Below are 27198 nucleotides of genomic sequence, written 5' to 3' on the forward strand. Positions count from 1 at the left end.
CAAATTTCCGAGGGAGTTTGTCCAAGAGCAATTGAGCAGCACTGGATTCCAGAACTTCTGCTGCAAGGTTGTCCCGTCCATGACCATATCACGGCCCGGTCGCGTCTTGGTTCCAGGTTTCAAGAGATGGAGAAGAGAAAGCGCCCGGCGCTTGACATCAAGCACCAAACCAAGCACGTTCGGCAAAGGCGCCCGTCATGAAACGGTTCCGGCAACAGGAACCGGTGACGGCATCGCCTCGACAAGCGAACCACATCAGATCAGACAATAATTGAAGAATCGCGATCATGCCCGAACAGCATTTTAGTCGATGAGATTGGCTGCAGGGTTGTTATTAATTGTCGCTTTTAGAAAGTGTGGAATTCAGTTGGAGAAGCGGAGTGGTGGAAATTGCAAATACTGCAAACAATTCGGCACCCATGCAGGAACGGAAACGATATGAAGAGAGTGCTAAATTCGTCTGCATGATGCGCTTGGAGCGCTTTTCAAAATCGACAGGTCTCGATTCATCTCGCGTTGTACGAGAATGGTCCTTCCCGAAACCACTTGTCCTGATCTGTCTACAAACATCTCAAAGCTCCTTCCCGACTTTGTCGGTAACTTGATCGCGTCCAAGCAATCCCGTCAAGTATGCCACTTTGATCAGAAAAGTAACCACCGGCACTCCCATGTATGCCTTCATCTCAGCGCTCCAAGAGCTAGGCTCCAAAGCGAGAGGGCCCAAACACCAAGCTCCAAAGATCCAGTGAGGTATATCTGAAGCCGCAAGAACCATGATCGTGAGCCTAATGGTTTTGATCTCATTGCTCGTCCACATGATGATAGTGAGCAAGAGGCCTGCGAGAAGCATCATGCTGCCCGCTTGGAGAGCCAGGAAGTGTTCGGTTGCCAGTACTGGGTGAGGTTGTATGGATAGGTACGTCGAGGCGCTGGACGCACCAGTCGAGATGAGATTTAGGCTTCCAAAGGTGATCATCAGGGGCTCTACGTAGCGGAAGTAGACCCGTGGGAAAGGTGCCATTGTGGTAGCCATGTTGAAAAGAGTTTGGTAATTGTGGTGTTGTGGTAGTACATAGGATCAACTTATACAACAACACTTAACTCAGCTTAGTAACACGTGATTCTCTTTCTCACCAAATACTAGTCCTTACCAAGAAAGAAGATTGAGACAACATCATTCGGCAAAGGCCTTCTCTTGTTTTGAATAGGCACACGCATCACCGAATATTCGTCGTACTCCCAGACTCACATTGGTACAAAGCATTGGTTCTGGCTCATAGTGTATGTTCTTGTTGCTGGCACTTTTTGTATTCCATGCATAGGCTATTGAAGTCGATTGAACGTGTTGTACCGAACTGCTCATCCTAGCTTAAGCGATATTTAGGGACTCACTACGTTTTGTTATGAGCTGTGGTCCCTGAGTCACCAGATTCTCTGGTGTTTTCTTGACTTTGGCCCTCTCGGCCAGGTGTTGAGACAGAACGAGGCTTGATTCTCACTCTTGAGCCAAATACTACATGCTCATAGCCGATGGGCAAAACCTTCTCGGGAACCCATTCTGACGTGAAGCATCTAAAGCAGTCGAATAGATTTGAGTCGGAAGAGGCTGGAACGATTCTGCGGAACCAGAGTTTACGGGGTGGTTTCACATAGCCGCATCCTGAGCAATGGCGCTTGACGGGGTTCGCAGAAAGCTGTGCTTCATGTGTCCTCCATTGCAAGTCCCGGAGCTTGAGCGTTCTGGTTAGCCACGACCACAGTAAAGCGCGCTGTTTGAAAACAAAGTCGCTGGTCCATCTTCGACGATTGTCGAGGGCGCTTGCATGACGCCTTCTTTCGAGGGCGGCAGGACTCAGGTTCCTCCATCTAGCATATGCGAGCTCACGGTAATGGGGGTCGGATATATATTTTGCCTTGCGACGAGCGTTGAGCCTAAGCCTGTAGTCGTCGCGCTGTTTCTTTTCTCTTGACTCCTCCGTTTCTGTCTTGATGGCCGACGATTGAGGGGCAGGCACGGATTGCAGGTGGTGATTGATAGAGAGAGATGGTTGGAAAGCGGTAGAAAGTCGACTGACTGAGGCGCACAAGGAGGCTGGCCTGTGTAGACGACAAGAGAGGAGCGAGAACATGGAGGGCGAGAGTCTACAAAGGCGCGTCAACGGATTCTGGACAGGGGTCTTTGACCGGTCGACTATTGCCGATAGTATTGTCGATAACGACGAGCTATAGGCGTTGCGACGGGCGAGTGTACCTAGGGGTTGGGCTGAAGAGCGGCTTTCTAAAATTGCATGTCGAATATGACGATGGTTGACTTGTTGCGGCCTGAAGTTGCAAGATTTGGGGTGATGGCTGGGGAGGCTGGAGAGTGAGCGCAGCCGTCGACGTGTGTTTGAGGATCGCCAACTGAACAGTTCCCTCTGTCGTAAAGAAGGATAGATTGGATAATCGTCACAGGCTTCATCATGTCGAGGTTAGGAACAGGAACGTTGTCGCAATTTGACTTTGGCAGGTGGTTGCCCTGCGTGACGCGGTTGTGTTGACACGGACCGGGCGAGCTCGAGGGACGAAACGACGGCTCGAGGGCTCGCGGTATTAAGGGTTGATGGCAGCCACAGTGCACTTCCCTAGATCTCGACATTTCTAGACTTGTGTCGTCCTAGTGCCTGTTCAAGTGCCTGTGCTATTTTGTGCCGACACGCGACGACACAATGGAAGCACTATTATCCCTCTCCTTTGACAACACTTCGTCCAAGGACATTATCAAGATCCGCAAGGGCCTGCGCCAGATCGAAGGTCTCTTGGCTCAAATATGCATCCCCCCTTCATGCTCGCAGCAGAAGCGTAGACCGTCTTCCTCTTCTTCGCGTCTGTCGGGCGACACGCTGCTACCACCCAGACAGCTGAGTCAGGTCTGTCAGGACCCTGCCTACAGGGAGTTCTTCCGCCTACAGGAGGGCTTTGAATGGAATGGTACGTACTCTTGGCCATGCTTTGACTTCGATAGACTGACATGTACAAAAGTCGCTTCTCGTCTGATGGCCTGTCTCGAGACTCTGCTGGGAATGCCCAATGGTTCGTACTCGCGCCCGACGATGAATCTCCTCCATCTAACATGCTACAGCTACCCAGTCAAACGCCATCATCCTCTCGGCTCTGGACATCCTCCAAGGCGTGCTCCTCCTTCACCCTCCCTCGCGCGCTCTCTTCCGCCGAGAGAGCTACATGGACCTCATTCTCGACCTTCTAGACGCTGCAAATCCACCCGTCGTCCAGTCGCAAGCCCTCCTCGTCCTCGTTACCGCTCTTCTTGCTACTCCCGAAAGCACTCGCACCTTTGAGAAGATGGACGGCCTCCTTGCCATCGCAAGCTTGTTCAAGTCACGCAGCACATCCAGAGAAGTCAAGTTGAAGGTTGTCGAGTTCCTCTACTTCTATCTCATGCCCGAAACGCCTTCTGTCAATTCTTCTTCGGCTGGTCCGCAGAGAAAGTCTAGCAAGCGCATCAACACCAATGAGAACCACGCCTTCGCAAAAACAACAGATGAGAAACAGCGTCTGCTCGGCCAGTACCTGAGCAACGTCAACGAGCTCGTCCAAGACCTTCGCGAGAATGCTCCTTTCGCTTTCTAGGCAATAACTCTCTTACTTTTCTTATCAGCGGCATTTGCGGTCTTGGTTGCAATGGTGTTTTTCGACTTTTACTACAACACAGCATCTGGAGTTTGGAATCGGGATATGGGCCCAAGGAGTCGGGCATGGTTATGGACGCTTGAAATAAAGCACTGGACTGTTTCACAAGGGCTGCATTTCGAGGCATTGGGCTGGAGTATTCAAGGTCACCTTTTGTTACAATTTTTCTCGATGGATACCCCCTCATAACTTACAGCAATGGCGCAGCAAGACCCACACGTCTTAGAACAGGAATCAATCGATCATCTTTTGAAATCATGCCTCGAACAATGTCTTTGACCAGAAGCGTCGAGTATTCTCACTCGTAGCACCATATGGTCTGTGCGCCTTTCTGCATGTCTTCGAGGTCGTGCTAAGCGCCGACTCTTCTGCAAGATGTCTCTGCAGCCTATGGCTGTGTATCAAGTATTTCTCCGGCGCTTTGAGTAACTATTCCTGCCACCGCATGTGTATGATGACGATGGCCGGGCGGCTGCTGGAGACTTTTGCAAAAGACAATAACAAGACCTCGCCGGCGTGAGTGTGCGTAGCTTCTCGACATCTCTTTCTGCCATTGTCTCTGCTGTTTTCTTATTCTCCTAATTTCTTCTTCCCTTTCGTCTATTCACGTACCGCTGGTCGGCATCTTTCATTCTAATCTTCCTATTATGACGTTCTCACAATAATACTCATTTCCAATTGTCACCAATAGGCTCTATTGTAGGTATGGTCCTTGCCCATCACTTCAGACGTTTCATTCATACCTCTTTCTTTTCTTTTTCATACTACAGATCCTGACACCAAAACCAAAGCATACAGCATAAATTTAACACAACATGGCTCCTCAATTTGTACAACCTCACGCTCTTTACCAACGAGATACAGTAGCTTTGCCGGCAAAGCTTCTGCAAACCATTCCTACCTGCGCTCAAGAATGCGTATCCTCGGCAGTTGTCTCGTCTTTCGTTCCTCAGAAATGCAAGAGTACCACTGATGGTGCATGCCTTTGCTCAAATTACAGCACCTCTGGCTTTACCTTTGGAGAGGTAGTGCTCGGCTGCGTTTACTCAAGTTGCTCTGCTGGAGTTAGGAATGCATCTGAGCATGATGCCTTCAATGTGTGTTCTACATACACCAAGACCGTAACAGCCACTCATTCTGTCTTGACCTTGTTGACGACGGGGGCTGCTGCTCCATCCACCTCTTCATCGCCGACATCGAAATCATCTCCGCAAGCGACTGGTGTATCCACCATCCCCACCACTCTGACAACTCAGGCTTCGAGTACGAGCATCACCTCAACATCAACAGTTCCCACTTCGTCATCAGGAGCATCAACTGAGGTCTCTTCCACACCAACCGGACCACCCCAAATCTTGACGACAGGCCAGACTGTTGGTATCTCGGTTGCCTCAATAGCGATAGCTGCTCTGCTATTTGGACTATGCTTCTTCTGCTGTTGCTGTGCAAGACGTCGCAAGAAGGAAAAGAAAAACAAGAAGTCTGGCACACCGACAAGAAAATGGTTCAAATCGAGCCACCGTCTCGACTTCCAAGACCAGTCGTCTCCGACAGGATCTAGATTCCCTTCTAAGAACACCACCAGACCGGCTACTTCGTCTCCAGAAGGTCCTGTCAGACCTCCAAGATCCTACCAAGCAAGCCCGAACAGATCGCCTCGCTCGTCTTTCGACAGCTTTGCCAAATCACCTGAGACTATCACACAACGTCGTTTCAGGCCATCACTGCGGCCACAGCTTGAGTGGTGGAGAGAGACATCTCGTCCAGACATACGCCAGGTTCCACACGGTCTCAAGTCGCATAGAGCAAGCATTGCGTCACCCAGTCGTAGTGAGACAAGGTCTTCGAGGCTTCCTACCCCAATCGCCAACATCACAATCAATTTGAAGAAGGCAAGCAAGCAGCTTCGACCTGACAGTGCCGCCACTAGATGGACGGTTTTCGAGGAAGACTGCAAGACTCCAGGACACAAGAAGACACTCCCTGCTCCTCCCTACCCTCCCAGACCTCTGTTTCTGGCGCCCATTCATCCTCCACCAGGGCCCAGCTTCGCAGATCGATATACCATTTCGCCGGAAGAAATGACCGAGTCAGGTCTGATGCTTCAAATCCCACGCAAGCCTGTGAGACACGATGAGATATCAGCACAGAACGGCATCACACTAGTCACGGGCATCAGCGGACACGAAAATCTGCCAATGCCACCGAGCAGTGCGGCAAGCTACCTCCCCGCCTACTACACCAGCTCTGACAGCCGCACCCCCGTAGCACCAAAATCGAGTCCCCACGACCACGAACGCTTCAGCCAACCTCACTTTGCACCAATGCCTCTGATGCCTCGTGCCGTCCGCAACTCCTGGGCATCAGCCACAACTTTCGAATCAGTCGATCCAGATGAAACAACACCTGAGAATGAGGTCGACAAACAACTATCACCGGTTTCTTACCCTAAGGTCCCTCGTCCTTCCAATCAAGCTATTCCTCGTTCTTCTCCTTCAACCATCTCCAGTCGCAAAGTCACTTTGGCTGCAAAGAGACGTGGTGAGGACTTGTCTCTGGATCTTGGAAGAGGCTTGAGGATTGCCAATATCAGAGAGGCACCGGAATCGCCATTGAGAAAGTATGAAAACAGGAATAAGAGAGGGAATGATCAGACTCCTCAGATGGGATTGAAGAGTCCGCTTTGGGAGCCCAAACTCACACCCAGCAGAAGAGGAGATGATTTGTATCTTTCTGTGGAGGTGAAGGGTCGTTGAGAGAAGAGAGAGAGAGACATGAATTTACAATTCCTCAAATATTCGTTCTTTTGAAGTTCCTGTAAGCGAAAGCGAGTATACCCTGGTTGTTTGCATAGCGATGGTGTTGTTTCAAGGGTCGTTCTTTCCTGCATTTGTTTACTTCAACTAAAGTCATTCCTTTCTTCAGTTACAAATATGTATTAGCATTATTATTCTTATTCAAAGTGCTGTCTCTACTTTCAGACCATTCAAACCTCTTGACTGTGCTTTAGGCTCTTTGAGGAATTGAGCCGTTGTTCGTTTAAGTCTGGATTCCTGTCACCCTCCGGAGTTCAGGAGATGTCACCAAACGACTGGGGACGATATGAGTGCCTAGTGTCTGAAATCTCAATGGTAGTCATTGGAGCCATCTAATTGCCAGAAAGCCGACCACGAGCTCCTCAAGCTTGGTCTGTAGAAATGTACAATGTTTTCAAGATCTCTCTAGTCGTCCGCAGAGAGGCGCTAAGTATCACACTCTTAGTGGAGGGCTGCACTAATCTTGAAAACATTGTGCATTTCTACAGGGTGCGCGTGACAAAGTTTAGCACACTGGGAGGAACAGCGAAGACAACTCGACCTTAAGGCTCTAGGGGTCGAGTTGTCGCTTGTGCTCGCATCGTTGCATGTGTATTGTAGGCATATTTTCTGCTGTTATGGCATCTTCCTGTAAATGGACTCGACTAACTAAATAGTCTTTGCAGCGTCCGGGCTTTAGCCCGGGCGCTTGTATGTGTTCTAGATATGCAAAAAGACGATCGGAACGGGACTCGTACCCGCACGAGGAACGGCACGTGTTGCGTGGGTTATAAATTATCTTTTTGGGCGTTGACAGAAGTCCAGGTCGGATGGCGCAATGGTGTAAGTTCAATCTTCCGTCTAAACGCCAATTTTTCAAGTTCTAACAGCCTTTAGAGCGCGCGGCCCTCCTACACGTTTGCGAGGCCGAAGTTGCGGGTTCGAGTCCCGTTCCGATCGTCTTTTTGCATATCTAGAACACATACAAGCGCCCGGGCAAGTTATGATTTTAGCATTTTTTTTTTCTAGGACTTGGATCTTATAGGCTCTGTACATTATACAGGAACACTTAACTACTGCTTCTAGGATGACAGACATGTAACTATGCAGTTTGCGTAAGTCCATAAAGAGAAAACATGAGATAAGCTCAATCTCTCTAGTATCTTGCGCAAATTGCATTCGACATGGCACAGTCCCTTTTAGAACATCTGTTCATTATAGCTGAACCAAAGTCCAAGTACTCGTCCAAAGACAAGCACGTGACTATGTTATGCCTGATAACAAATAAAGCCGATAAGACAAGCTCATCGTTTCTTGTTTCTGAGACCGACGGCTCATTATCGGGTATTCCTGTTCCCGGTCGAAGATATCCCAAGACGAAGAGACTAGTTAGACCTACATGGTCTACTCCGAATTCAGTACCATATGGTCGAGTAGGTGATATTTTCAACAGATACGGGTTCTTGGTCAACTACAAAGGAGCGACCCATGAAAACCAGAGAAACCCCACCCCTCCTTCACCAGTCGCGCCATGCTAAGCTCCTGTCAAAAGGCACGATGTTTTTGAAAGTAGGTCATCCATTCAGTGAGAAGGCTGACATTGCAAACTCATCTTGAACCCACAACTCAGAAGTACTCTACCTTACTATGGGATCCTCTCGAGGTCTAATCTCCACAGCAGTGCATCTCCCACAAATTACAGTCGCAAGGCATGATGCTATTCAGATAGGTTGTGCTGTCCATAGAGAGCAGTTTTCTGACATGCTCTCACTGGACATGGCTTTGTTTCTGTCAGACTTGTGCGTTTGAACAGCATATGTCTGCAGTGTCTGGTAAAAGAAGCGGCTTCATCTAGTGATGCTGATATTCTCCGTATTCGTTCACTCCATTCAATCACTCGACTAGTGGTACTCACTTCGTTTCCTGTCGACTATTACTCATTCTTCCACATATAGAATTCACCTCGCATCGATTACAACACCTTCCTCCCACCACCTCGGTGTCCAAAGGCCGCACTTCCACCCACCACTTCTTTGTTCAACCACAACGCGTCCCACTAACCTCGAAGGCACTATCCAGAACAGTCGACCCCACGAATCATGTCGCTCCTTGACAGGATTGATGCACTGCCCGCTGAGATGATCCACAACATCTTCAAGCACTATTGGGACCTTTCTTCCGAAGTGACGATGTATCAGCTCGATATGATGCCACGAGACACTTTCTCTGTATCCTACAACAGAGAGTCTCTCGATCTGGGCCGTAGGGCGGATCCTGCATCTCCCTACAACAAGCGGATTGCTCTAAATCCAAAACGCACACGCCAAAACACAAGAACGCATCCAATGTTGAGCGTAAGTGAAACCCTAGTGATTTCCCTATGGCTACCCGAACGTTTGTTGACTTGAGAATTCTATCAGCGCATGGTCGTCAGCTTTGCCAGCATCGACCAGATTATTGCTTTTGAGCGCAATCCTTCCCTTGTTAAGCAGTTTCCCATGAGCGCTTTGACGTACACACTGCTCCTGCCAAACCACCCCAATATTCGCATGCATTCACTCTTGGCACTTCTCAAACGCAATCCGGCTAGAGAGAGTGATGATATCGCGGCGCTCTCTCGTGCCCTTGACACTACCAGTATCGATTTCGCCACAAAGCAACCATCGCGACTGCCCGTACCCAACCGTCTTAATGAGCAAAGCCTACACTTTGAAACAGCTACAGACCTGAACAACTTCCTCTACGCAGACATGTCTCGTGTCTTGCAGATGGAGTCGTTCTCGTTCGGTTGCACTCCATCGGATCAGTGCGCGCTAGATGTCCTGAAGTTTCTCTTCTGGAGCATGCAAACCCATGAGTCCTGTATCTGCGGCGCAAAAGAGGTCTACCTAATCGCCCACACCAAGCAATATTCTACAGGTGTCACCGATGTCGACAGCCAAACAGGTCCCTTGCTGGGGGTCGTCATTCGCTTGACCGAACACCCAATAAACAATCCACTTCCTCTTCTCGTTTCTCGTTACCCTGTCCGTCGCGCACTATTTGCGCTCGAGGAGCTCAGTCTTGATGCCTCAGAAGCCATGTCGAACCAGGATATGGTGGATCTTGGCCAAGTCCAAAGCCTTCGGCCTAAGGTCCACTGGCCACCAAAGTACATCTCGTACAATGCCCAGGATCAAAAACGTCTCAAGAGCTACTTGAACAAATTGACCAGAATCGCTGGCACACGCCTAATCTGGGAATACACAGGCAGTAGCAGAATGGCTGCTCAATAGTCATTTGGTAGTATACGCCCGCTCAGCAGATTCAGGCCAAAAGCGCCTGGCCCCGGCATCCAAGAGCACATTTACGGCCATTATCAAAAGTCACGAAACGTTTCGCAGAGCATCGACGTCTACTGAACGACTTCAGAAAAGTTGAGACACTCACACATGTTACCATAGCGCAAAGGAATGAGTGATCAGCTCTCCTGGGCACAGATCGGACATCGTCGACAGTCAAAAACTATGGTCAAATCCACAGACGTCCACTAAGATGACGCGTGCAATCTTCGAAATTCAAAACTTCCATCTTTCTTGTTTTCTCACATTGCACCCAAATCGAGAGCAGGCCCACGGGAGAAAAATGGCACAGACACAACAGGGAACAACCAAGCCTATGGAGGTATAATAAGGGAAAATCCAGCCTAGGGGAAAAGTCGATTCACAAATCAGGGTTTCCGAGGCTGGCTCGAAAATGCATTAGGGGAAATGAAAATCATTCGGAGATTTCTATTATCGATTGGAATCAGGGGGAGTAACTATTCTCCAATCGAAGCACATGTTTTTTCTTCGATTTTGGTGATTTTCTTATATCCGTGACTTAAGTGATCTGGTGTTTCCCTTGTTGCCGTTTAGATGTGACATGCTGACGACTGTGATGTGCTGCCAATAGGTGATATCTCATATAGCGAATCTAAGAGGCACATGACAGTACTTCAAATGCTTGATATACCATTGCAACGCTCTTCGGTCGCGTCACTTATTCCTCGAGTCCGCTTGACACTTGCTCACTCATACTTTATCTCGCACTAGATAACGTAGACGTAGGGGCACAGGAATTGCACCAGAATCGAGCTCTTAGTCTAGCAAAAGCTCCTTATAACATAGCGGTCAAAAGGCACAATTATTTTTGGTTTTCGATGTAGGTCTAAAGAGATCAAGGGGCAGTATCGCTCTTAATAGACATGTACTTGATCATCGAAAGCATCCTGCCTTTTTGTAGCTATAGGTGCAAGGCCTTATAGGCGAGAGGGAGTTTGGTGCCGGGTCAATTTCTTTCCGGCTACGTCTACGTTGATAACTATATATATTGCATTGCTTATCATTTGATCATTGACTCGATCACTGCCAAGCTTAGAGATAGTCAGACTATTGTATATCGAGATCTCACAAACCAATGTTGATATGTCCGGGGGTGGGCTCTTGGTCAGCCAGCACGCCAGCCCATGCACTCCAATCCAAAGCACTATCATCTAGAAGCAGAGGCATACCAAGCTCAGTATCCGTCTGTGTCAAGAAGTCTCCCACCAGAGGTCCGAAAAGTGCCATCTCAGTAGTAACGGTATCTGGGCGAATGGCTGCAGGGCTGGCTTGTACCAAATTTGAACCTTCAGTAGACTCTCCCCGTCCGGCTTTGAAAGTGGCGATGGACCGTAGCACTGCATCAAGATGCCCACAGAATTCTGAAGCTGCCAGATTGCCTAGCATACTCAATTGTCGGAGCAGATGGGTGGCAGATTCTAGGTCGTTCTGATGGGATTTCGCGTGACTGTCGTTGGACAGACTTGATATCGCTAGGATGGTGGCTGATGCGAAGAGATATTGGGCAGATAAGTAGTCGAGAGTGAAAAACGAGCCATTGACCCAGCTTCTCATCAAAAGGCGGTAGCTGTGGCCTGCAGAATGCGAGCATGTTGATGCCAGTGCCAGAGTAGCCTGAGAGATTTCTTCGGTCGTGCCACCGATTCTGTTTGAGATTCTGAACACATGTAGCAGGATTGGTCGTGTGGCTAATACGACACACTGGTTGAAAGACAAATGCAGCATTACAATGTGTCGTGCAACCTGACTCGAGGCGTCTTCCTGTCTCAGTTGCAAGCCTGGCGGCAGAGCCTCAACCCAATCTCTTAGTTTCCGAAAAATGGCTTGCACTCTTTGAGAGAAAGTGTCAGGAAGCTTTCTACGACTGTACAGACTGCCAATGATGCCACCAGCGATGCGAGCTAGACTGATGCTGGCAGTAAGGTAGTCGGCGTCAATGAAGTCATCTTTTTGTGCATCTGTTAGACCTTCATCGGTTGGAAGATCTACCTCGACATCTTCGTCTTTTAGTAACGTCGGATAGCCGACTTTGCTGCTCATCATTCTGTCCAAGACATACATCGTCCACCAAAGACGAACTCTGCGTTGTCTGGCGGCTTTGTCCGGTAATTGTCGCTCTGCCATGTTTTGATACAGTCCTATGGTTAGGCCTAATCTCATGGCAGACCCAATGTAACGGAAAGCGCTGTGTCGCCTGTTCATGACCGAATTGTACAGAGCGAACATCACCAGAATCTCGATATGGTCAATCTTAGGTCGTTCTGGGATGACTCTCAGAATGGTCTTAGCCCTCGCGAAGTAGTGGAGTCCTGGTAGTGCGCCGGTATTGTCCAATGGCGATCTAATAGAGTATGCCTCTCCTAGCGCGAAGAGCACAAACAACTTGCATACTGCCAATTGATCAAGAGACCGCAAGTCCTGATAGGCTCGTTCCAGCGTCGTTCGTACTGCTGAGGAAGGAGACAGGTGGTAGCACTTGCCAATTGTGCTGAAAGCGGTGTTGACCAGAAGGAAAGCTTGAGGCCTGCTCGGCCATTGCGCCGTGGTGTTCAATGCCGCATCCAGTTGGGGATCTTTAAAACGTCAGTAATCGTACTTTTGGTTATAGTGATAGTCGCGCCTGCCTTTGATAAAAGAGGTCCTCGGGATGTGGTTCTCAGCCTCAACACTCACAAGAAGCTGCCGCACTCTTGTCGAGAAGCCAGTACATGCAGCTTCGCCAATGTATATAGGGCTAGGATCGTAAGGTAAGAACCATGCCTCTTTCTCGATCAGGGGATTGTCTCCTCGCTTCTCATCGTCGTCTCCGTTAGTGTCTTCCGTGATGCCATTGTGGCTTTCATCATCGTTCACATTACGCTTGAGGCGATCGTTCTCGGCGAGTAATTGCTGAATATAGCTATAGTGGTATCAGATATGTGTTCTTCATACCAATTGATATCCGCTTCACCTTTCGTTCACGGTCACTTTACGATCTCGCATAGGATATTCACAAGTCTTGTCTGATTGAAGACAGTTCTTGCAAGGCTTCTCGCCATCACATTTTGTCTTTTGGTCGTGACAACGTCGACATCTGTGCCTATGGTCAGTCTTTTTCCGCGTCTGATGAGCCTAGGGGTTTGCGCACGCGACAGTCTTTCTTTTCTGACGTTTACTTGGCGGCTGTGAACCCTCGATAGAAGACCGGAGAGACTCCATCATGGTCATATGTCACGCGTGTAGAAGCAAAGTGCTGTTCGGCCTAGGAAGCCGGTCAGAAGCAGCGAAGCACGGCCTCATGCCGACCTCTCCGCCCGGTATCGCACATGCTTTGCCGACTCCCAGCCATCTGTCCAACAACGATGCTCCACCTCTTGAACCACAGAAACAGATTTCACGTTTGGCAGATCCTTCTTCAAGGTTTGCCTGAGGCTCGCATATCGTAACGCTAACAACTTTACCACTTTACGAGGGCAATCCTCAATTCCCCATGGAGATGTCTCGATGTCGGACCTCACCGTCGGCCGATGCAAACCGCTCGTTCAATATGAGATTCTCATGCAGGTCTTGCAGAGATTTATCTTCCCGGTCAGCCATAGACCCAAATCTACCTCAGATCTAGATAAATCCTTTGGAAAAAGTTGCATAGGGCTTGCCTTATCACCATCTCCTCGGCTGTTGTTTAAAGTGTAGCAGAACAGAGTCGCATTGCCGCAATAGCAAGTGGTCCCGACGAGTGGCATGCTGCACGCCGATTCGTGCGCGGCGTGCGCGGCGCCTTGCCAGAAATGGAAAGTATAGCAACGCGCTGTCCGCCCGACCAGTCAGAATCGACCGCTGAGGCGAGACCGGGGTCTCTATCCAGGCTTGTTACTCGATACTATCGAGCAATTATGCATTTATTATGTATGTTATGCACATCCTCCGAGCTTATCCACGCTTCTTACTCGATGTGATCGAGCAACCACACGTTTTTGCTTCTCAGATGGCAGATATCGCCAGACATGGACGGTACATCATAACAGGAGTCTCAGAGATAAGAGGGCTTCAGTCTCGGGTCGTTCAGGATGATGGACATACATAAGAAGGCTTTGATCCGCACCTTCCACGATGGATATCATTGACTTTTGACTAATTCATCACGACGACCATCTCGTAGGTCAACAATAGAGGGTATTTCGTATACATATCTTATACGACGCCTATATCATTCTTCCTTTTGTATCAACGTCGTCCTTTCCCACAATCTACCATGGAGAAAGATTCAAAGGTCTCTCGTGCCTTGAAGGCCCTCGAAGTTCGTCACGAGCCTGGCCTCACCGACGTCCAACTCATGCTCAACAACGACGACCTGAAGCCTGTCGAGAAAGAAAGAAGACAATGGGGAGCCTGGCACTTTGTTGCCTTCTGGATGGCCGACTCCTTCAACATCAACACCTGGATGATCTCGAGTGCTAGTGTTCAAGATGGCCTTTCATGGTGGCAGTCATGGATCTGTGTTTGGATCGGATATACCATCGCCGCCGTGTTCGTCGTCCTCACCGGTCGTATCGGAGCAAAATACCACATCTCTTTCCCTGTTGTCAGCAGATCCAGTTTCGGTATCTGGGGTGGCCTCTGGCCTGTCTTCAACCGTGCTGCCATGGCCTGCGTCTGGTATGGTGTACAATCGTGGATTGGGGGCACCTGTGTCTACCTTATGATCCGATCAATTTGGCCCAGCTGGGACAAGTATGCTCTCGGTGGACCCAAGAACTCTCTGCCCGAGTCATCAGGCACCAACACTCGCGACTTCGTTTCTTTCTTCCTCTTCTGGCTGTGCTCCCTGCCTGCATTGTGGTTCCCCGTCCACAAGATCCGCCACCTGTTCGCTGTCAAGTCGATCGTTGCACCTGCAGCTGGCATTGCTTTCTTCATCTGGGCTATCGTTAGAGCAAAGGGCCTCGGACCTATCGTTCGCCAGCCCGCCGAATTGCATGGAAACGAACTCGCCTGGGCCATAGTAAAGGGCATCATGAGCGCTATTGCCAACTTCGCTGGTAAGTCGATATCATACACGAAGACGCTTAGAAGTACAGACACTGACCAACAACAACAGCCTTGATCATGAACAACCCCGACTTCAGCAGATTCGCCAAACGTCCCGAAAGCGCCATGCTTCCCCAACTCATCACCATCCCCGTCGGCTTCGCAGTAACCTCCTTCATCGGCATCATCGTCTCCTCCTCGTCGGCAGTCATCTACGGCTCACCCGTCTGGTCACCCCTCGACCTCCTCACGAACTTCCTCAACGACGCAAACGTTAGCGGCGCCACACGCTTCGGTGTCTTTGTCATCGCCGCCGCCTTCTCCCTCGCTCAGCTGGGTACAAACATCGCCGCCAACTCGGTGTCCGCAGGCACAGACATGACCGCTCTGTTCCCTCGCTTCTTGTCCATCAGAAGAGGATCATACATTTGCGCCATCGTCGGTCTCTGCATGTGTCCTTGGAACTTGATGTCCTCGAGCAACAACTTCACCACATACCTCTCCGCATACAGTGTGTTCCTGTCCTCGATTGCCGGCGTCATGGTCTGCGATTACTACATCGTCCGCAAGGGCTACCTGCAGGTTAGAAACCTTTACTCAGCAGACAAGACCGGACCTTACTACTTCACCTTCGGCATCCACTGGAGAGCCTACGCTTCATACATTGCCGGTATCCTCATCAATGTCGTCGGTTTCGCCGGCGCTGTTGGTCAAAAGGTCCCCAAGGGTGCAACTTACATCTACGACTTGAACTACTTCTGTGGTTTCTTCGTTGCTGCAATCACTTATTGGTGCTTGTGCAAGGTGTCGCCTATTCCCGCGACCAGCGAGACTTGGTTGGAGGTTGATGATGATGGCGAGCAGAACAGTTTGGAGTATGATGGACAGTTTGATGAGGAGGCCATGGGTGAGATTGATGGCAAGAAGGTTGATGCCAAGGTTACGCAGTACTGAGGTGTTGAAGAGGAGTGCATGCATCGAGATGCTGTCGTTATGAGTTATGACTATTGGATGTTTTGGGTTAATGATGTTGTTGATTTGGTAAATATGAGGATAGATTATGAGCCTCGTGTAGAGGATGATTCTTTCACTTCATGCAAGTCCTTCAGAGTCTTCAGTGCATGCATCGTGATCAAGTGATTGCGCAGTGATTACTCGATCGCCGAGTCATGTTCAATGGTAGCAAACTGACAAACGTTGTCTTCACATCGATATATTTCACGTCTCGACTAGATGACTGGATCATGACTATACACAACTATCTACTAACTGTGCAGTGGCCAAACCAACCGAGACTGTTGAGAAGTACAATGTTCGAGGCCAGAGATGAGCAAGGTATGATTCGCTATGATCTATCCACGGGCTGGCAACCAAGTTCGATGTGGCTTGGTCATGTATAGGAACGAAGAGTTGACGGTTGGATGTGGTTCTACATATCTATGCACAGGTTCGAGGTGTGAGAGGTGGTGGGTAGTGGGTATATGTCGCTCTCTATTTCAGCCATGCCTGTTGTGGCTACGCAGTGAGTGCGAGCTGACTGGTGTACAATTTAGGTTGCTCGCGTAGTGACTACACTGTGGACTAGTGGCTGATGTTGATTGTAATTGTACATTCAGCTGGGGAGCCGAGATTGGTATAGAGGGAGGATATATATGTACAAAGAGCGGTATCTTGAGGGGAGGTAGGCGGAAATCAATCATCTCATGACTGGTAATACTCGTTGACAATGCGATCGCGATGCTGGACCAAGTTCTGGAAAGTGGCCAACTTCTCAGCCAGAGTGTTGTTCTTCCAGCCCATCTCTTCTGCCAGCAACAAATGGGTATACGCAAAAACACTCGCATCAAACAAGCCGGGCTTCTCGTTTCCAAAGAACCAGTCATCTCCATCTAGTAATATCGAGAGAGCGGAGAAAGCGTCTACAGCTTCGTCCAGGATATCCTGTGCTTCCACGACGGGTGTGATCTTCAACAACTCTTGACTAGCGGCATTGCGCAATTGATGCGATATGGCGAGGGCGACAAATGTGTTCGACGAGGATGGTGAGACATATAAGTGGCGTGCGACGTGGTCGAAGTTGTCGGGGTCGAGGTAGAGGAGGTATAGCCATGCCCTTCTCACGGCGTGTTCGAGTAGTGATGTATACACGTCCTGTCGCGAAGCTTGTGTTGTGTCTGAGCTCTTGCTTTTGCTATGTGTGGTAGACCAGGATTCAAGCTTGCTCGAGGGGATTGGTTTGGAATTGTTTGCTGGGAGGAGGAAGGGTAGAGAGCCCGAGGGCGAGGCGTGGTTGTTGGAGGATTGTGTGCAGAAGGGGATGTTGTTGAATAGGAGATATGTCTGCCATTTCAGGCATGTTGGATTGAACGAGGCATTGCTTGCAGAGGCGTCTTCTGCTGTTGTCCACGTGTAGAGAGTGTGTTGGTCTCTGTGCTTCGGTGAGCGCGTCGGCAGCGCATTGGGGGTGTATGTCGACAGAGGGAACTTTGCAAACACTTGCTTAATGACCGGCGGCACCGCAAACAAGTCTTTCCAGTCGCGCCGTGTGCTACTGCTATCTTGTGTCATTGCTTGTAGGTGTTTACAACGTCGTCAATAAATCCAAAAGTCAAAGGCCCTTGTTCTCAAGCTCGGCTTACTTTCTCACTTTTGTTATCTTATCGCCGAAGGACAGGGTCACTCAAATTCCCCTTGCGATTACTCTACTGTAAACTTATTTCTGCTTGCGATTTGATCTTCATGGAAGTGTTGGATACTTACTGGAGCAACGGAACTGGCCAACTAAGTGAAAACATCAACACAAACACTCATTCAGGTAGTTTCATGTTCCACTAGCTGCACGACCCATCAACACCCAGCAAAATTTCACTTCTGCCTGTACTTTCGATCAAAGCAACATGTTCTGAGCCTTTATATAGGTCACACAATCAATTAGCTCCGGCAGCTATAGCTTTCTCCGCCGTTCGACTCATCCCGATCATAAGGCAGCCCATGTTATGTTAGTGTATTCTCCGCAAGCAAAATAATTCCGGCCAGCGTGTTACTCTCAAAGTCAAGCAATGAGGATTCCTCATCCATAGATCCCGCAATCGTCTCATCTCCCGTGAAGCTTTGTTATTCGAGGACTTCCGAGATGACGAGCTTTCCCACCTCTTCGCTCCACCAGAATCGCAACGTGATACGAATATGGAGCATACGATGCTCCACGCTCTTCAGTGTGCTTGCACTGCTCTCGATCAATTCTTGAGCACTTCTGCCTAGAAGTCTTGTCCACGCATGGTCTGATAGCACGAGCTTGCCACTTGTAATGCATCCACTCTCGTCGACCAGTTTGCCAATCTGTACGTGTTAGCATACATGTCAGACGAGCTGGCGAGATTGCACTCACGAGGCGTGGATTGACTCTCAAGGACACCTGACTGTCACAATGCTTGCACTTTGCCACTTTTGCGTTTGCATAGATAGGAATGCCACAGCTGATACATTGTCAGCATATTGATCATCAACAGGAACTTGGTCGAGAGCAGACCATTCATTGCACATGAGCATATTCTGTTGTCGTAACGTGGTCATGTTGAGATCCATGATGATCATGCTCAGGTAGCCCTCGAATGTTTCTCCAGGGGTTTCGCGAGCGCTTTAAACTCTAGGTCAGAACAATAGATGGCCAATCACGGTCAACTTACCGATCATCCACGTCTGCGAGCGAGTACAAAACGCGTTCGTTTGGTTTGATGATGCTCCACAAGGCATATTCTGCAACAGTGTGAGTTTCTGCTTTGAATGTGCATTCAGACCGACATACCTTCATAAGGAAAAGTCGGATTGATGTGTTCTCTTTTGACCTTGCGTCCAGCGAAACCGCGGAGTCTTTCTGCTTCAGGAATACAGGGATCCACATCGACGAAGGTATCAGAAGCCAGAGCTAACCAATTCTTGTGTGAGACATTCAGGCTGGGGCTTGAGATCAAGAGAGCAGTGTGTGATGGCTGCCAGTCATTCGGAGTGGTTGACGTGGTGTCCCATAACGACAATGTTGCTTCGTCGGTGTCATCCATCAAGACAACTCTCGTGACGTAGGCTTCTGCTCCATCTTTCTTCGTTACTATGGTTGATCAGCTTTGCACCAGCTTGATCCTTGAAGCCCCATTTACCTCTCTTGCGTGCACTGACGCTCTTGACAATGACAAGTATTTTGGCGTCGATGACTTCGGAGCCACCGTGGGCAAAGGCCTTGAGTGACATGAGGGTTGGTTGATAATTGAGTGGCTTCCTGCACAGATTCGCAAACTCTGCGCCTTCTAGGACACGTATACGGCAGCTTTTGTCTTTTTCCGGAAAAACCTTGATGTACAATGGTGCGACGGCACACGGGAAACTGCCTCTGTCTCCATTCGCGACGTAGGTAGCCCAAACTGCAACGAGACGGCCGAGTCGTAATTCTGTCGGTGGCAGCGTGTATGAAAGTCTGATCTTCGATCGGTTAGTGTGAGTTGTAGAATAGACGACGAACCGGATACTCACAGTGACAGCACCAGTGTCATCCTTGACCACGAGATGTACAGACCCCCCAAGTCCCTTGGGCAATTTCGTGGTGTGTGAGCTTTCGAACATGTTGACAAGTCGACCCACGATCTTGACACGATTCAGTCCAAACATGAGCGCATCGATCTCGTACTCATCATAGACTCCACGTGGAGTCCAATTGTCTTGTCGAACCGGAAGTAAAGCGTTGTCCAGTTCTTCTGCAGTGAAACCATCGCCTGGGACTGGTGATGACTTTGGAGGTATGTCTTTAGTGGGTGAAGTTCGCGTGGAGAAGAACGACTGGATCGACGTGCTCTGTCCCACCATGATGTTACTTCTCGATGTATACGGCAGACGTCAAGGTTCATTTGTCCGAATTTCGCAGTATTCGACGCAGGCGTTTATCCGCGCGCAAGAGAAAGAGACTGGCACATGACTTTGCAAGTTTGGGAAGGAGCGACCTGTAACCACATCACCAGGATATTGACACAAGATCTGCAGATCTTGTGTCAATGTACGCCGTAAAGGCAAAATAGCATCTGTAAAGTTTCTTCCCGGACATCATAGTAGAATTAGTCACACTCAATAGACTAATGGTCTACTTAGCTTCAGTTTTGTGCTTCAAACTCCCTTGCGACTCTCTCGCTCTCCGCCTCGCCGACCCATTCACATATCCTCTCTCCCACATCTCCGATCAGTTTCTCGTATCTGTCGTCTTTCTCGTCAGGGAAGAAAAGACCACAATGCGCCTCGACCAAGTCGACATCTTTCATCAAAACACGAACCCAGGTCGGGTCTCTTATGCCGGAGCCGTCTTTGGGTGGTAGTGTACAGAATGTACGGTCCTTGAAGGGCTTCTGCTCTTCGCCTGAAGGAGATCTGGATGCTTGAGTAGACAGTACGTTAGACTGCATCGACGAGCTGTGTTTCGAGAGTGGCTCAATCGTAGAGTCGTCGTCATTCCAGGAGTGATTCAGGGCCGCTTTCCACTCTTTCTGTGCATCTCTCTGCTCGGCCGCAAGAGTACTCTCCTGATCGGTTTCTCTCCTCTCGATGGTCTTTTTGCGCTCCTTCTCCTTGCCCTTATCACTCTTCTGAACTTGCTTCTCCGCCTTCTTTCCCTCCTTGATTGTTTGTCGTTCGCGCTTCTTTTCCAGCTTTTCACGATCGCGAAGTGCCTTTTCACGGTCCTTTACTGCTCTGAAATAGAGCTTCAAGACTCGTTCATATTCCTTTTCCGCTAGCTTCCTGGCGTCTTTGTCTGAGAAGAATGGCGGCTTTTCAGGCTTTGCTGGCGGATCTGGGACAGGCGGCAAGGACTCGATACCTGAAGCAGGGATGTCGGGCGACTTGTTTGTTAAACCTTCGTCGAGAATTGAGTCATGTTCGGGTTTTGGTGAAGTGGTCGTTGTCAGGTCTGTTGTCGTGTTTGAACTTGAACGAGCAATTTCCATGTTCTCTGTAGCATCAACCCAAGACTCGACCTCAGAAGTGTCACCGCCAGCATCAGACATGGGAGCAGGATCCAGATGGTCCATTGTTACCATTCCATTTCGTTCTGCAGCTTCAAACTCTTTGATGTCATCGTCAGTTTCTAACACCTCGTCGTTTCTTGGGCTAAATTCTCCCGAGTACTTTTCTTCATCTTCGTCAACCTGCTCGCGGCTCTCAACAGCAGCTACAGTTGTCATAGTAGGAGTACCAACCACGGTTGCTGGCGAAGACGGTGTCTTTGGTTTCTTGGGCCTACCAGTACTGGAAGTGTAGTAGTTGACAAAGCGTACTCTAGGAGGAGCAACTGAGCTTCCTATAACTGCTTTCCTGGTATATGTGCTTGGTGCCTCCAATCCTCTGATACGAGTATAGCGCAGTTTGAGACCGCTATAATCTGCCATGGCACCACCAAACTCAAGGTGTGACTTGACCAATTGCTTAGTGGCTGACCGCAAGTCGCTGGAGTGTTTGTTAATGAAGTACCATGCTCCCTCCCACCCTTTTCTGACCGGAAGGACCACATCATTCTTAAAGGCTGGATTGTAGTTGGGGTCGAGTTGAGATGGAGAAAACGGACTGGAAGATGCTTTTAGGCTTGATGTGGAAGTGCTGTGGGAGGGTCTGTCGTCGAAATAACCTCCACCATTCTGGGAATCGGTAGCAGAAGGAGTGTGATCATCGTTTTGTGGCGACTTGGAGGCTCCAGGGGCCGGGCTGAAAACACTGGCTAGACCGACCTTGACCACTCTTGGATGCATACCCAGAAAAGGGACGTCGAAGTTGACGGTGCCGATAAGACGATGGCGTAGAGATCCATCTGCGAGGGATGGTATCAATGCCACCTCGGCGCAAAGCAAGCCACCCATACTGTGGCCCAATAAGATCACATCAGTGGTTGGTCCTTCATGCGGTCTCAGCCTGAGAATCTGTCAGCATCATTCGGAACATGTCATAACTTCTATCTTACCAGCGGCTGAAGTCGTCTCGTGCAAAGTCGATCTTCTTTTTTGACCTGTACCTCGGATAGATCTTTGTGTGAACAGTATGCGTTTCTGACAACAAAGCAGCTACAAGACTATGTACGTGAGCAGGGAAGCTTTGAAAACTGGTTTCGTTTCCCATGAATCCATGTATGAATATCAAGAGCAGCTTCCTTCTATCACCTTGTTCGTCTGACGGCGAGGGAACCAACGACTGAGTCGACCTCGATCGCGGATCGTTCTGAGCAAGAGAGGGATAGCCATCTCCGTATGATTCAAACGCGACAGACTCGTAGGAAGGCGGTGGTAAATCGTCTTCTTCAAAATCATCTGATAGCAGATGATTTGCACCTGACGCCTGCCGAGGAGGCAGTGGTGGAGGTCCACCAGATCTCTGATGGCTGCTTTCTTTTGACATGCCGTGTGAGAGTGTACTACGCTTGGCAGGTCCAGATGTCAAACATGCAACTAGTCTTGGTGTAGGCTTGGTATAGTCACAGGGTAGATGCGGCTCTCAGGAGGTGTTGTTTGAAGATGGTATCACGGGCGGTGAGGACGTGACGTCGAGCGGAGCGGGAGCTTGAGCTTGAACCTTTAGCGTCGTTTTCCAGGTTCAACGGATTTATTTTCCGGAATTAGATACAGATAGATAGGCGTTAGAGTTCCTCGGCAATTTTCAAATATTGACACCAGCCGTATGGGATCGATCTTGAATCGAGAGGATACGAGATGTAGCACAGACTATACAGCAGAGGTGAAGTGGCACGTTTTGATGCAGAGGAAGTGCCTTGCGTGAGGGGTCTATTGTGCGCACGCGATGATGCCATAATAAGCAACATCTCCTTGCGTGTCAGGTAGTGGAAACTTGAAACGAGAACTACGAGGACTCCCTTACAGATGCAGGGCTCTGTTGGACTTCTAGGCGGGGAGTCGACGTCAGACGGGAGCACGCATATCGGCTAGGCCACAGAGAAAGAATCAAGTGGAGCAAATGAAGTGGAAAACAGCCATGACTTGCGGCAGTACCTGCAGGGATAGTGATAGATCATGGGAGCAGGCGATCGAGCCGTGGGCATGCGTACGCAGGCGACGAAGACAAAAGAAGCTGCTGCGGCGGGCGACGACATGGTGGAAGATGAAAAAGACGCGAACGAGCATTGAGCAAGCGTGAAGCAATCTCGCTGGCTTGCGCAACCCTAGCAGACGACCCATGTCGCAACCAATGATGGAGTATTGGGCCAGGGCAGCGGAGATTTGGGTTGGATAGGTGGTGGTCCATGTTTGGCCGGCGGGACCGTTTTAGAGCCAAAGGGTCTCGTGGGCCGCTTCTTCGCTTTTGTCTGTCGTCGGAGACTTTCAAGTCGGACGTCGTCGCTGCTGTTGTTTTTTGTTCACCACGTTTCTGCCCAACTCAACCGCTCCCTCTCTCGAGTCGACCCTGGGCATTTGCTCGCACACAATCGTGCTCTTTCCTGTTTCCCCAACGACCTGACTGCTGGCTGGTGACTGACCCCGCTCGGCGGCGTGGTCTCTCTGGTCGTCATTACATAGGCAGTAAATTAGAGTACTCGTAGACGACGCGAAAGATTATCATCGGCGTGTGGGCCATTCTTCCACTCTCCAAGACGCAGCAGATACACATACAGATCAAAGTCTGATGGTATTCTGAGCTTGCGCCAAGCACCAAGCACACTGTAAGACGCCCTCGATCTCATCTTCTCATCTTGCTTTCCAGGCCTTGCCGAGGCGCGTACTGACATGAACTTTCAGAGGCAGTTTGCTGGTTTGATTACCGGCGTCCATTCGTTTCCCAGCACTCCAGCCATCCAAAGGCAGACGCCTTTTTGCATCCGGAGCCTGTCCACGTACATAGTCTTCCCTCGACCCGGCGCATTCGACATCTGACTACCTAGTCCGGCTCTTTGATAGTAGCCGCCCTCTATTCGTACAGCCCAGTCTGGACCGAGCTCTACCACTACTGTCGTTCCCTGTCAAGAGCATTCGCTATTCTCATTTCCTGTATCGATAACCGCGCGAAACCATGGAGCGCCTCTTCAAACGGCGCAAATTGTCCACGCCGGCTGGCAGCGTAGCCACCCCGTCGCCGACTGCCTTCTCCCACGGCCTGCAGGACATTCATCCCGTCAAACGCGTTGAAGAAGTCCATGTTCACATACGCAACCATAGCCCTAGCCGGAGTGGTGTTCAACACGCCGACGAGTTGCACCAACGGCTACACAAACGCCAAACGCCGCTCAACGGCACCGTCGAATCAACAACGTCTTCACTGTCTTCATCCACTTTGCTAACTGACGCCGGATCCTCTGTTCCTGCAACTTCTCTCGACTCTGCTACTGTCGCTCCCACGACCTCTCTCGACACTGCCACCGCCGTCGCTTCGTCCTCCATTCCGGAAACTCCATCAATTCTGTCCGAATACTCCTCGACCGTCGCCGGCATCTCGCCATCCATTGTGGCTGCCAGCAGTACCTCGACAGACCTGGAACCTTCCGCTGCCGTCTCAAATACAGACACATCGCCAACTGCGACCGATTTGGCCGCTTCCTCGACAGCCTCGACAACAGACGCCTCGCCTACCTCGACCGACGCCGACCCTTCGTTGGCTGTCTCATCAACTGACGCATCACTTAGCACATCGGACTCAGATGCTTCCTTGACCAATTCGTCAACGGACGAATCGCCTACCACGACCTCGGCTGCAGCGACCATTCCTCTAGCCGGATATTCTGGTCCTGGTACCGCAACTTCGGCTGCTGCCACAATCGCGACTTCTGATACAGCCGATCTGGCTAGCTCAACTTCCATTGCTGAATCAACAATACCTTCGGACGCGTCGGACTTGTCTGCTACAGCCACGACATCGTCCACCGCAGACATAACATCATCGGCCGCTACGACTACTGTACCACCAGGCATATCTCTTTCAGGCGCAATCGGAACTGCTGCCACGACAATTCCCTCTGGCACACCGGATACCCCAACCCTATCCGACGCATCACTCGCTTCCTACGCATCTGCTGTCAACACTGTCACTTCAGCCATCCCATCTAGCGTTGCTTCTGGTATATCCTTGCCTGGTGTAGTCGGAACCGCGCCTGCCACTTCGGTCATCTCCTCTGTCATCTCCGACATTTCGTCACAAGCAACAAACACACTTGGCGATGCAAATGCAACCTTGAGCTTGTCTGGTTCGCTTACAACGGTTGATCCTGTTTCTGCCACTGCGTCAAACTCGGCCGGCTTGTCTACTTATGAGTCAAGCTACATGGTCAGCTCAGTGCTTGCAAACGGCTCTACTGTGGCCGTCGTAGATCCCGTGTCTACATCGGTAGGCTCGATAAGCGGCGCCATCACTGCGTCAATCATTTCCTACACATCGTCTGGCGTGCCCCTCGCCAGTACCATATTTCCTACTGGCTCAAATTCGACCATCACTCCAACAAGCTCCTCGTTGACATCGGCTTCCGGCAGCGCTGCTCTATCCGGATATAATTCTGCCACCACCTCACTATCAACTTCATCATCGCCATCTTTTGCCAGCAACTTGACCACATCTGCATCAATCATTTCAAGTTCCTCCACCACCTACACCTCATTTACCACTTTCCAGCGCAACAGTGCCAGCTCTTCATCGTCAAACACTGCGAGCACTGCTTCATCTGCCGATCGATCTGCATCGACTAGCTCCACTCCTCTTGCTGCTGTATTAGGCTTTTTCACCGCATCTTCCTCTACAGTCGAGACACTGTCTGATGGATCTCGTTCTACTGCTGCCCTTGTTGCGCAGGCCTTCGCCACCACGCTCTCCAACGGCCAGACAACCACGTCGTATGGCTCTTTCCAACCAGCGTCGTCGTCTGTCTCGGCTTATGCTGCTCTGAGTGGCAGTGCTGGTGTTTCCTCGGCCTCCATAGCTTTGTCATCACAGAACGCCGACGTAAGCTCTCGTCTGAGCTCACTCATCGCGGCCGCGTCAACTGCAACAGGCTCCGCCAGAAGTTCTTACTCCTCGGAAGCCGTTGTTCTTCAAAGCTCCGCCTCCTCAGTCCTCAGATCTGCTAGCAGCGCCTTGAGCAGCGCTGCATCGCGTGTATCCTCAGAAGCCTTGTCTGCTTCTGCATCCGCAACCTCTGATCTCAACGGGTCATCATCGGCAGACAGCTCCTTCCCATCTGCCACTTCCAGCGCTGCACAAAGCTCCAATGCAAGTTTCCTCGGTGGCTCTGCAACAGCTACCGCTCCTAGCTCGGCGAGCAGCACTGCAGCATCCAGCGACAACAGTGACAATACCCCGCCTCCTTCAGTGCTTGCAGGCGGTATCGTCGGCGGCGTTGCCGGACTTGCCGTTTTGGTTTTGACTGCCATGATCTTCCTGCGCTGGTATCGAAAGCGTGCAGCAAGCATGGGCGCGTTGACCGGCGCCGAAGCTGCAGGAACTGGTGGCGCTGGGGGAATGTCCGAGCGCGGCAGAACAGCCCCCGTATTAGCGCCACTTTTGGGAGGGGTCTTCAAAAATAGAAAATCCCGAGCCGTGGACGACACAGGAGAACGAGGCTTCCAACGCATCAGTGGCCGCAAGCTACCTAGTGCTTTCTCAGCCGGCATGACTTCTGCTCCACCTATGCTTATGCCGTCTGCTTTCGACAACGATCGGAACATGAGCACTACCTCGGTCTATCGCGACAGCACCTACTACGGCGCTGGCGGCTCGCCTTTTGACGACCCAAACAACGAACTAGGCGCGAACGAGGTTATCATGCCTGGACCAGCCCGACAAGCCAGAGTGCACCCTCCGTATGCTATGAGCCCGACGAGCGCACTGTCAGAGAACACTTCGCCTACTAGTCCCACATTCCCTATCCAAAGGAACACGCTGACGCCCGAACCTGGCCAAAATGCTCCTCTCATGACACATTTCAATCCGGCCAACAGAAGCGTAACTCCCGCCACGCTAGCAAGCTTCGATGGAAGCAGGGGGAGCAGGTTTACCGAAGAGGTCTGATGTTGCATAGTCAACAATCACCCTCGATCAAAATTGTGTATTTTTCCTTCTTGCCGGTTCATTATGGGGATGGAGTTTGAAACTCTCCCTCTCTCTTTTGCGCACAAATTTTTGGTTTTTCCCTTCTCTTCTACTTCACTTCTTCAACCTCCATCTTTGTTTTTGGAAGCCCGATACCCCTTTTTTGTACTTCCCAGCTTACACTTTTACAATTGTAAAACTTGCCCACACGAAGATACTTTTATGTAATGTCTGTATAGCGGTCATGAATGAGCCATGACCGGAAAGAAATTCAATTCACGTCCACTTTTGCATCTTGT

At 50.2% G+C, this 27198-nt stretch overlaps 12 protein-coding genes across 12 annotated transcripts; 6 read left to right on the forward strand and 6 right to left on the reverse strand.

The window, feature by feature from the left end:
* Nucleotides 1–332: 332 nt before the first annotated feature.
* Nucleotides 333–1045, reverse strand: M438DRAFT_345571 (uncharacterized protein). Its single transcript, XM_029905479.1, has one exon. The coding sequence runs from the start codon at nt 1031–1033 to the stop codon at nt 572–574; it is 462 nt and encodes a 153-aa protein (XP_029760634.1). The 5' UTR covers nt 1034–1045; the 3' UTR covers nt 333–571.
* Nucleotides 1046–1114: 69 nt separating this feature from the next.
* On the reverse strand, nt 1115–2419 carry M438DRAFT_213804 (uncharacterized protein). The gene has a single exon (XM_029899432.1). It carries the CDS (start codon nt 2127–2129, stop codon nt 1392–1394), a length of 738 nt encoding a protein of 245 aa, XP_029760635.1. The 5' UTR covers nt 2130–2419; the 3' UTR covers nt 1115–1391.
* Nucleotides 2420–2659: 240 nt separating this feature from the next.
* M438DRAFT_345573 (cell division control protein 14) lies at nt 2660–3929 on the forward strand. The gene is made up of 3 exons (XM_029905480.1): nt 2660–2970; nt 3022–3072; nt 3122–3929. Exons 1-3 carry the CDS (start codon nt 2709–2711, stop codon nt 3628–3630), a joined length of 822 nt encoding a protein of 273 aa, XP_029760636.1. The 5' UTR covers nt 2660–2708; the 3' UTR covers nt 3631–3929.
* Nucleotides 3930–4505: 576 nt separating this feature from the next.
* M438DRAFT_374556 (uncharacterized protein) lies at nt 4506–6446 on the forward strand (the record flags this gene model as incomplete). Its single annotated transcript, XM_029908510.1, has 1 exon — nt 4506–6446. The coding sequence occupies one exon, from the start codon at nt 4506–4508 to the stop codon at nt 6444–6446; it is 1941 nt and encodes a 646-aa protein (XP_029760637.1).
* Nucleotides 6447–7211: 765 nt separating this feature from the next.
* M438DRAFT_405672 (uncharacterized protein) lies at nt 7212–8499 on the forward strand (the record flags this gene model as incomplete). The annotated part of the gene is made up of 4 exons (XM_029909801.1): nt 7212–7328; nt 7580–7600; nt 7646–8053; nt 8116–8499. 3 exons carry the CDS (start codon nt 7212–7214, stop codon nt 8021–8023), a joined length of 516 nt encoding a protein of 171 aa, XP_029760638.1. The 3' UTR covers nt 8024–8053; nt 8116–8499.
* Nucleotides 8500–8584: 85 nt separating this feature from the next.
* On the forward strand, nt 8585–9760 carry M438DRAFT_365353 (uncharacterized protein; the record flags this gene model as incomplete). The annotated part of the gene is made up of 2 exons (XM_029907786.1): nt 8585–8839; nt 8906–9760. The coding sequence occupies 2 exons, from the start codon at nt 8585–8587 to the stop codon at nt 9758–9760; spliced, it is 1110 nt and encodes a 369-aa protein (XP_029760639.1).
* A 1009-nt stretch (nt 9761–10769) lies between these two features.
* M438DRAFT_397144 (uncharacterized protein) lies at nt 10770–13054 on the reverse strand (the record flags this gene model as incomplete). The annotated part of the gene is made up of 4 exons (XM_029909294.1): nt 10770–12420; nt 12472–12746; nt 12798–12920; nt 12975–13054. The coding sequence occupies 4 exons, from the start codon at nt 13052–13054 to the stop codon at nt 10913–10915; spliced, it is 1986 nt and encodes a 661-aa protein (XP_029760640.1). The 3' UTR covers nt 10770–10912.
* Nucleotides 13055–13829: 775 nt separating this feature from the next.
* On the forward strand, nt 13830–15934 carry M438DRAFT_296877 (uracil permease). Its single transcript, XM_029901921.1, has 2 exons — nt 13830–14865; nt 14925–15934. The coding sequence occupies exons 1-2, from the start codon at nt 14079–14081 to the stop codon at nt 15806–15808; spliced, it is 1671 nt and encodes a 556-aa protein (XP_029760641.1). The 5' UTR covers nt 13830–14078; the 3' UTR covers nt 15809–15934.
* Nucleotides 15935–16237: 303 nt separating this feature from the next.
* M438DRAFT_345577 (uncharacterized protein) lies at nt 16238–17448 on the reverse strand. Its single transcript, XM_029905481.1, has one exon. It carries the CDS (start codon nt 17420–17422, stop codon nt 16556–16558), a length of 867 nt encoding a protein of 288 aa, XP_029760642.1. The 5' UTR covers nt 17423–17448; the 3' UTR covers nt 16238–16555.
* A 430-nt stretch (nt 17449–17878) lies between these two features.
* On the reverse strand, nt 17879–19848 carry M438DRAFT_213873 (uncharacterized protein). Its single transcript, XM_029899433.1, has 7 exons — nt 19379–19848; nt 19009–19327; nt 18660–18959; nt 18541–18610; nt 18384–18491; nt 18243–18330; nt 17879–18193 (listed from the first exon to the last, which is right to left on the reverse strand). The coding sequence occupies exons 1-7, from the start codon at nt 19706–19708 to the stop codon at nt 17969–17971; spliced, it is 1440 nt and encodes a 479-aa protein (XP_029760643.1). The 5' UTR covers nt 19709–19848; the 3' UTR covers nt 17879–17968.
* A 141-nt stretch (nt 19849–19989) lies between these two features.
* Nucleotides 19990–22273, reverse strand: M438DRAFT_273461 (uncharacterized protein; the record flags this gene model as incomplete). Its single annotated transcript, XM_029900640.1, has 2 exons — nt 19990–21793; nt 21843–22273. The coding sequence occupies 2 exons, from the start codon at nt 22271–22273 to the stop codon at nt 19990–19992; spliced, it is 2235 nt and encodes a 744-aa protein (XP_029760644.1).
* A 3966-nt stretch (nt 22274–26239) lies between these two features.
* Nucleotides 26240–26878, forward strand: M438DRAFT_273889 (uncharacterized protein; the record flags this gene model as incomplete). Its single annotated transcript, XM_029900670.1, has 1 exon — nt 26240–26878. One exon carries the CDS (start codon nt 26240–26242, stop codon nt 26876–26878), a length of 639 nt encoding a protein of 212 aa, XP_029760645.1.
* Nucleotides 26879–27198: the final 320 nt, after the last annotated feature.

This window comes from Aureobasidium pullulans (genome assembly GCF_000721785.1).
Source record: "Aureobasidium pullulans EXF-150 unplaced genomic scaffold scaffold_9, whole genome shotgun sequence".
Taxonomy (NCBI): domain Eukaryota; kingdom Fungi; phylum Ascomycota; class Dothideomycetes; order Dothideales; family Saccotheciaceae; genus Aureobasidium; species Aureobasidium pullulans.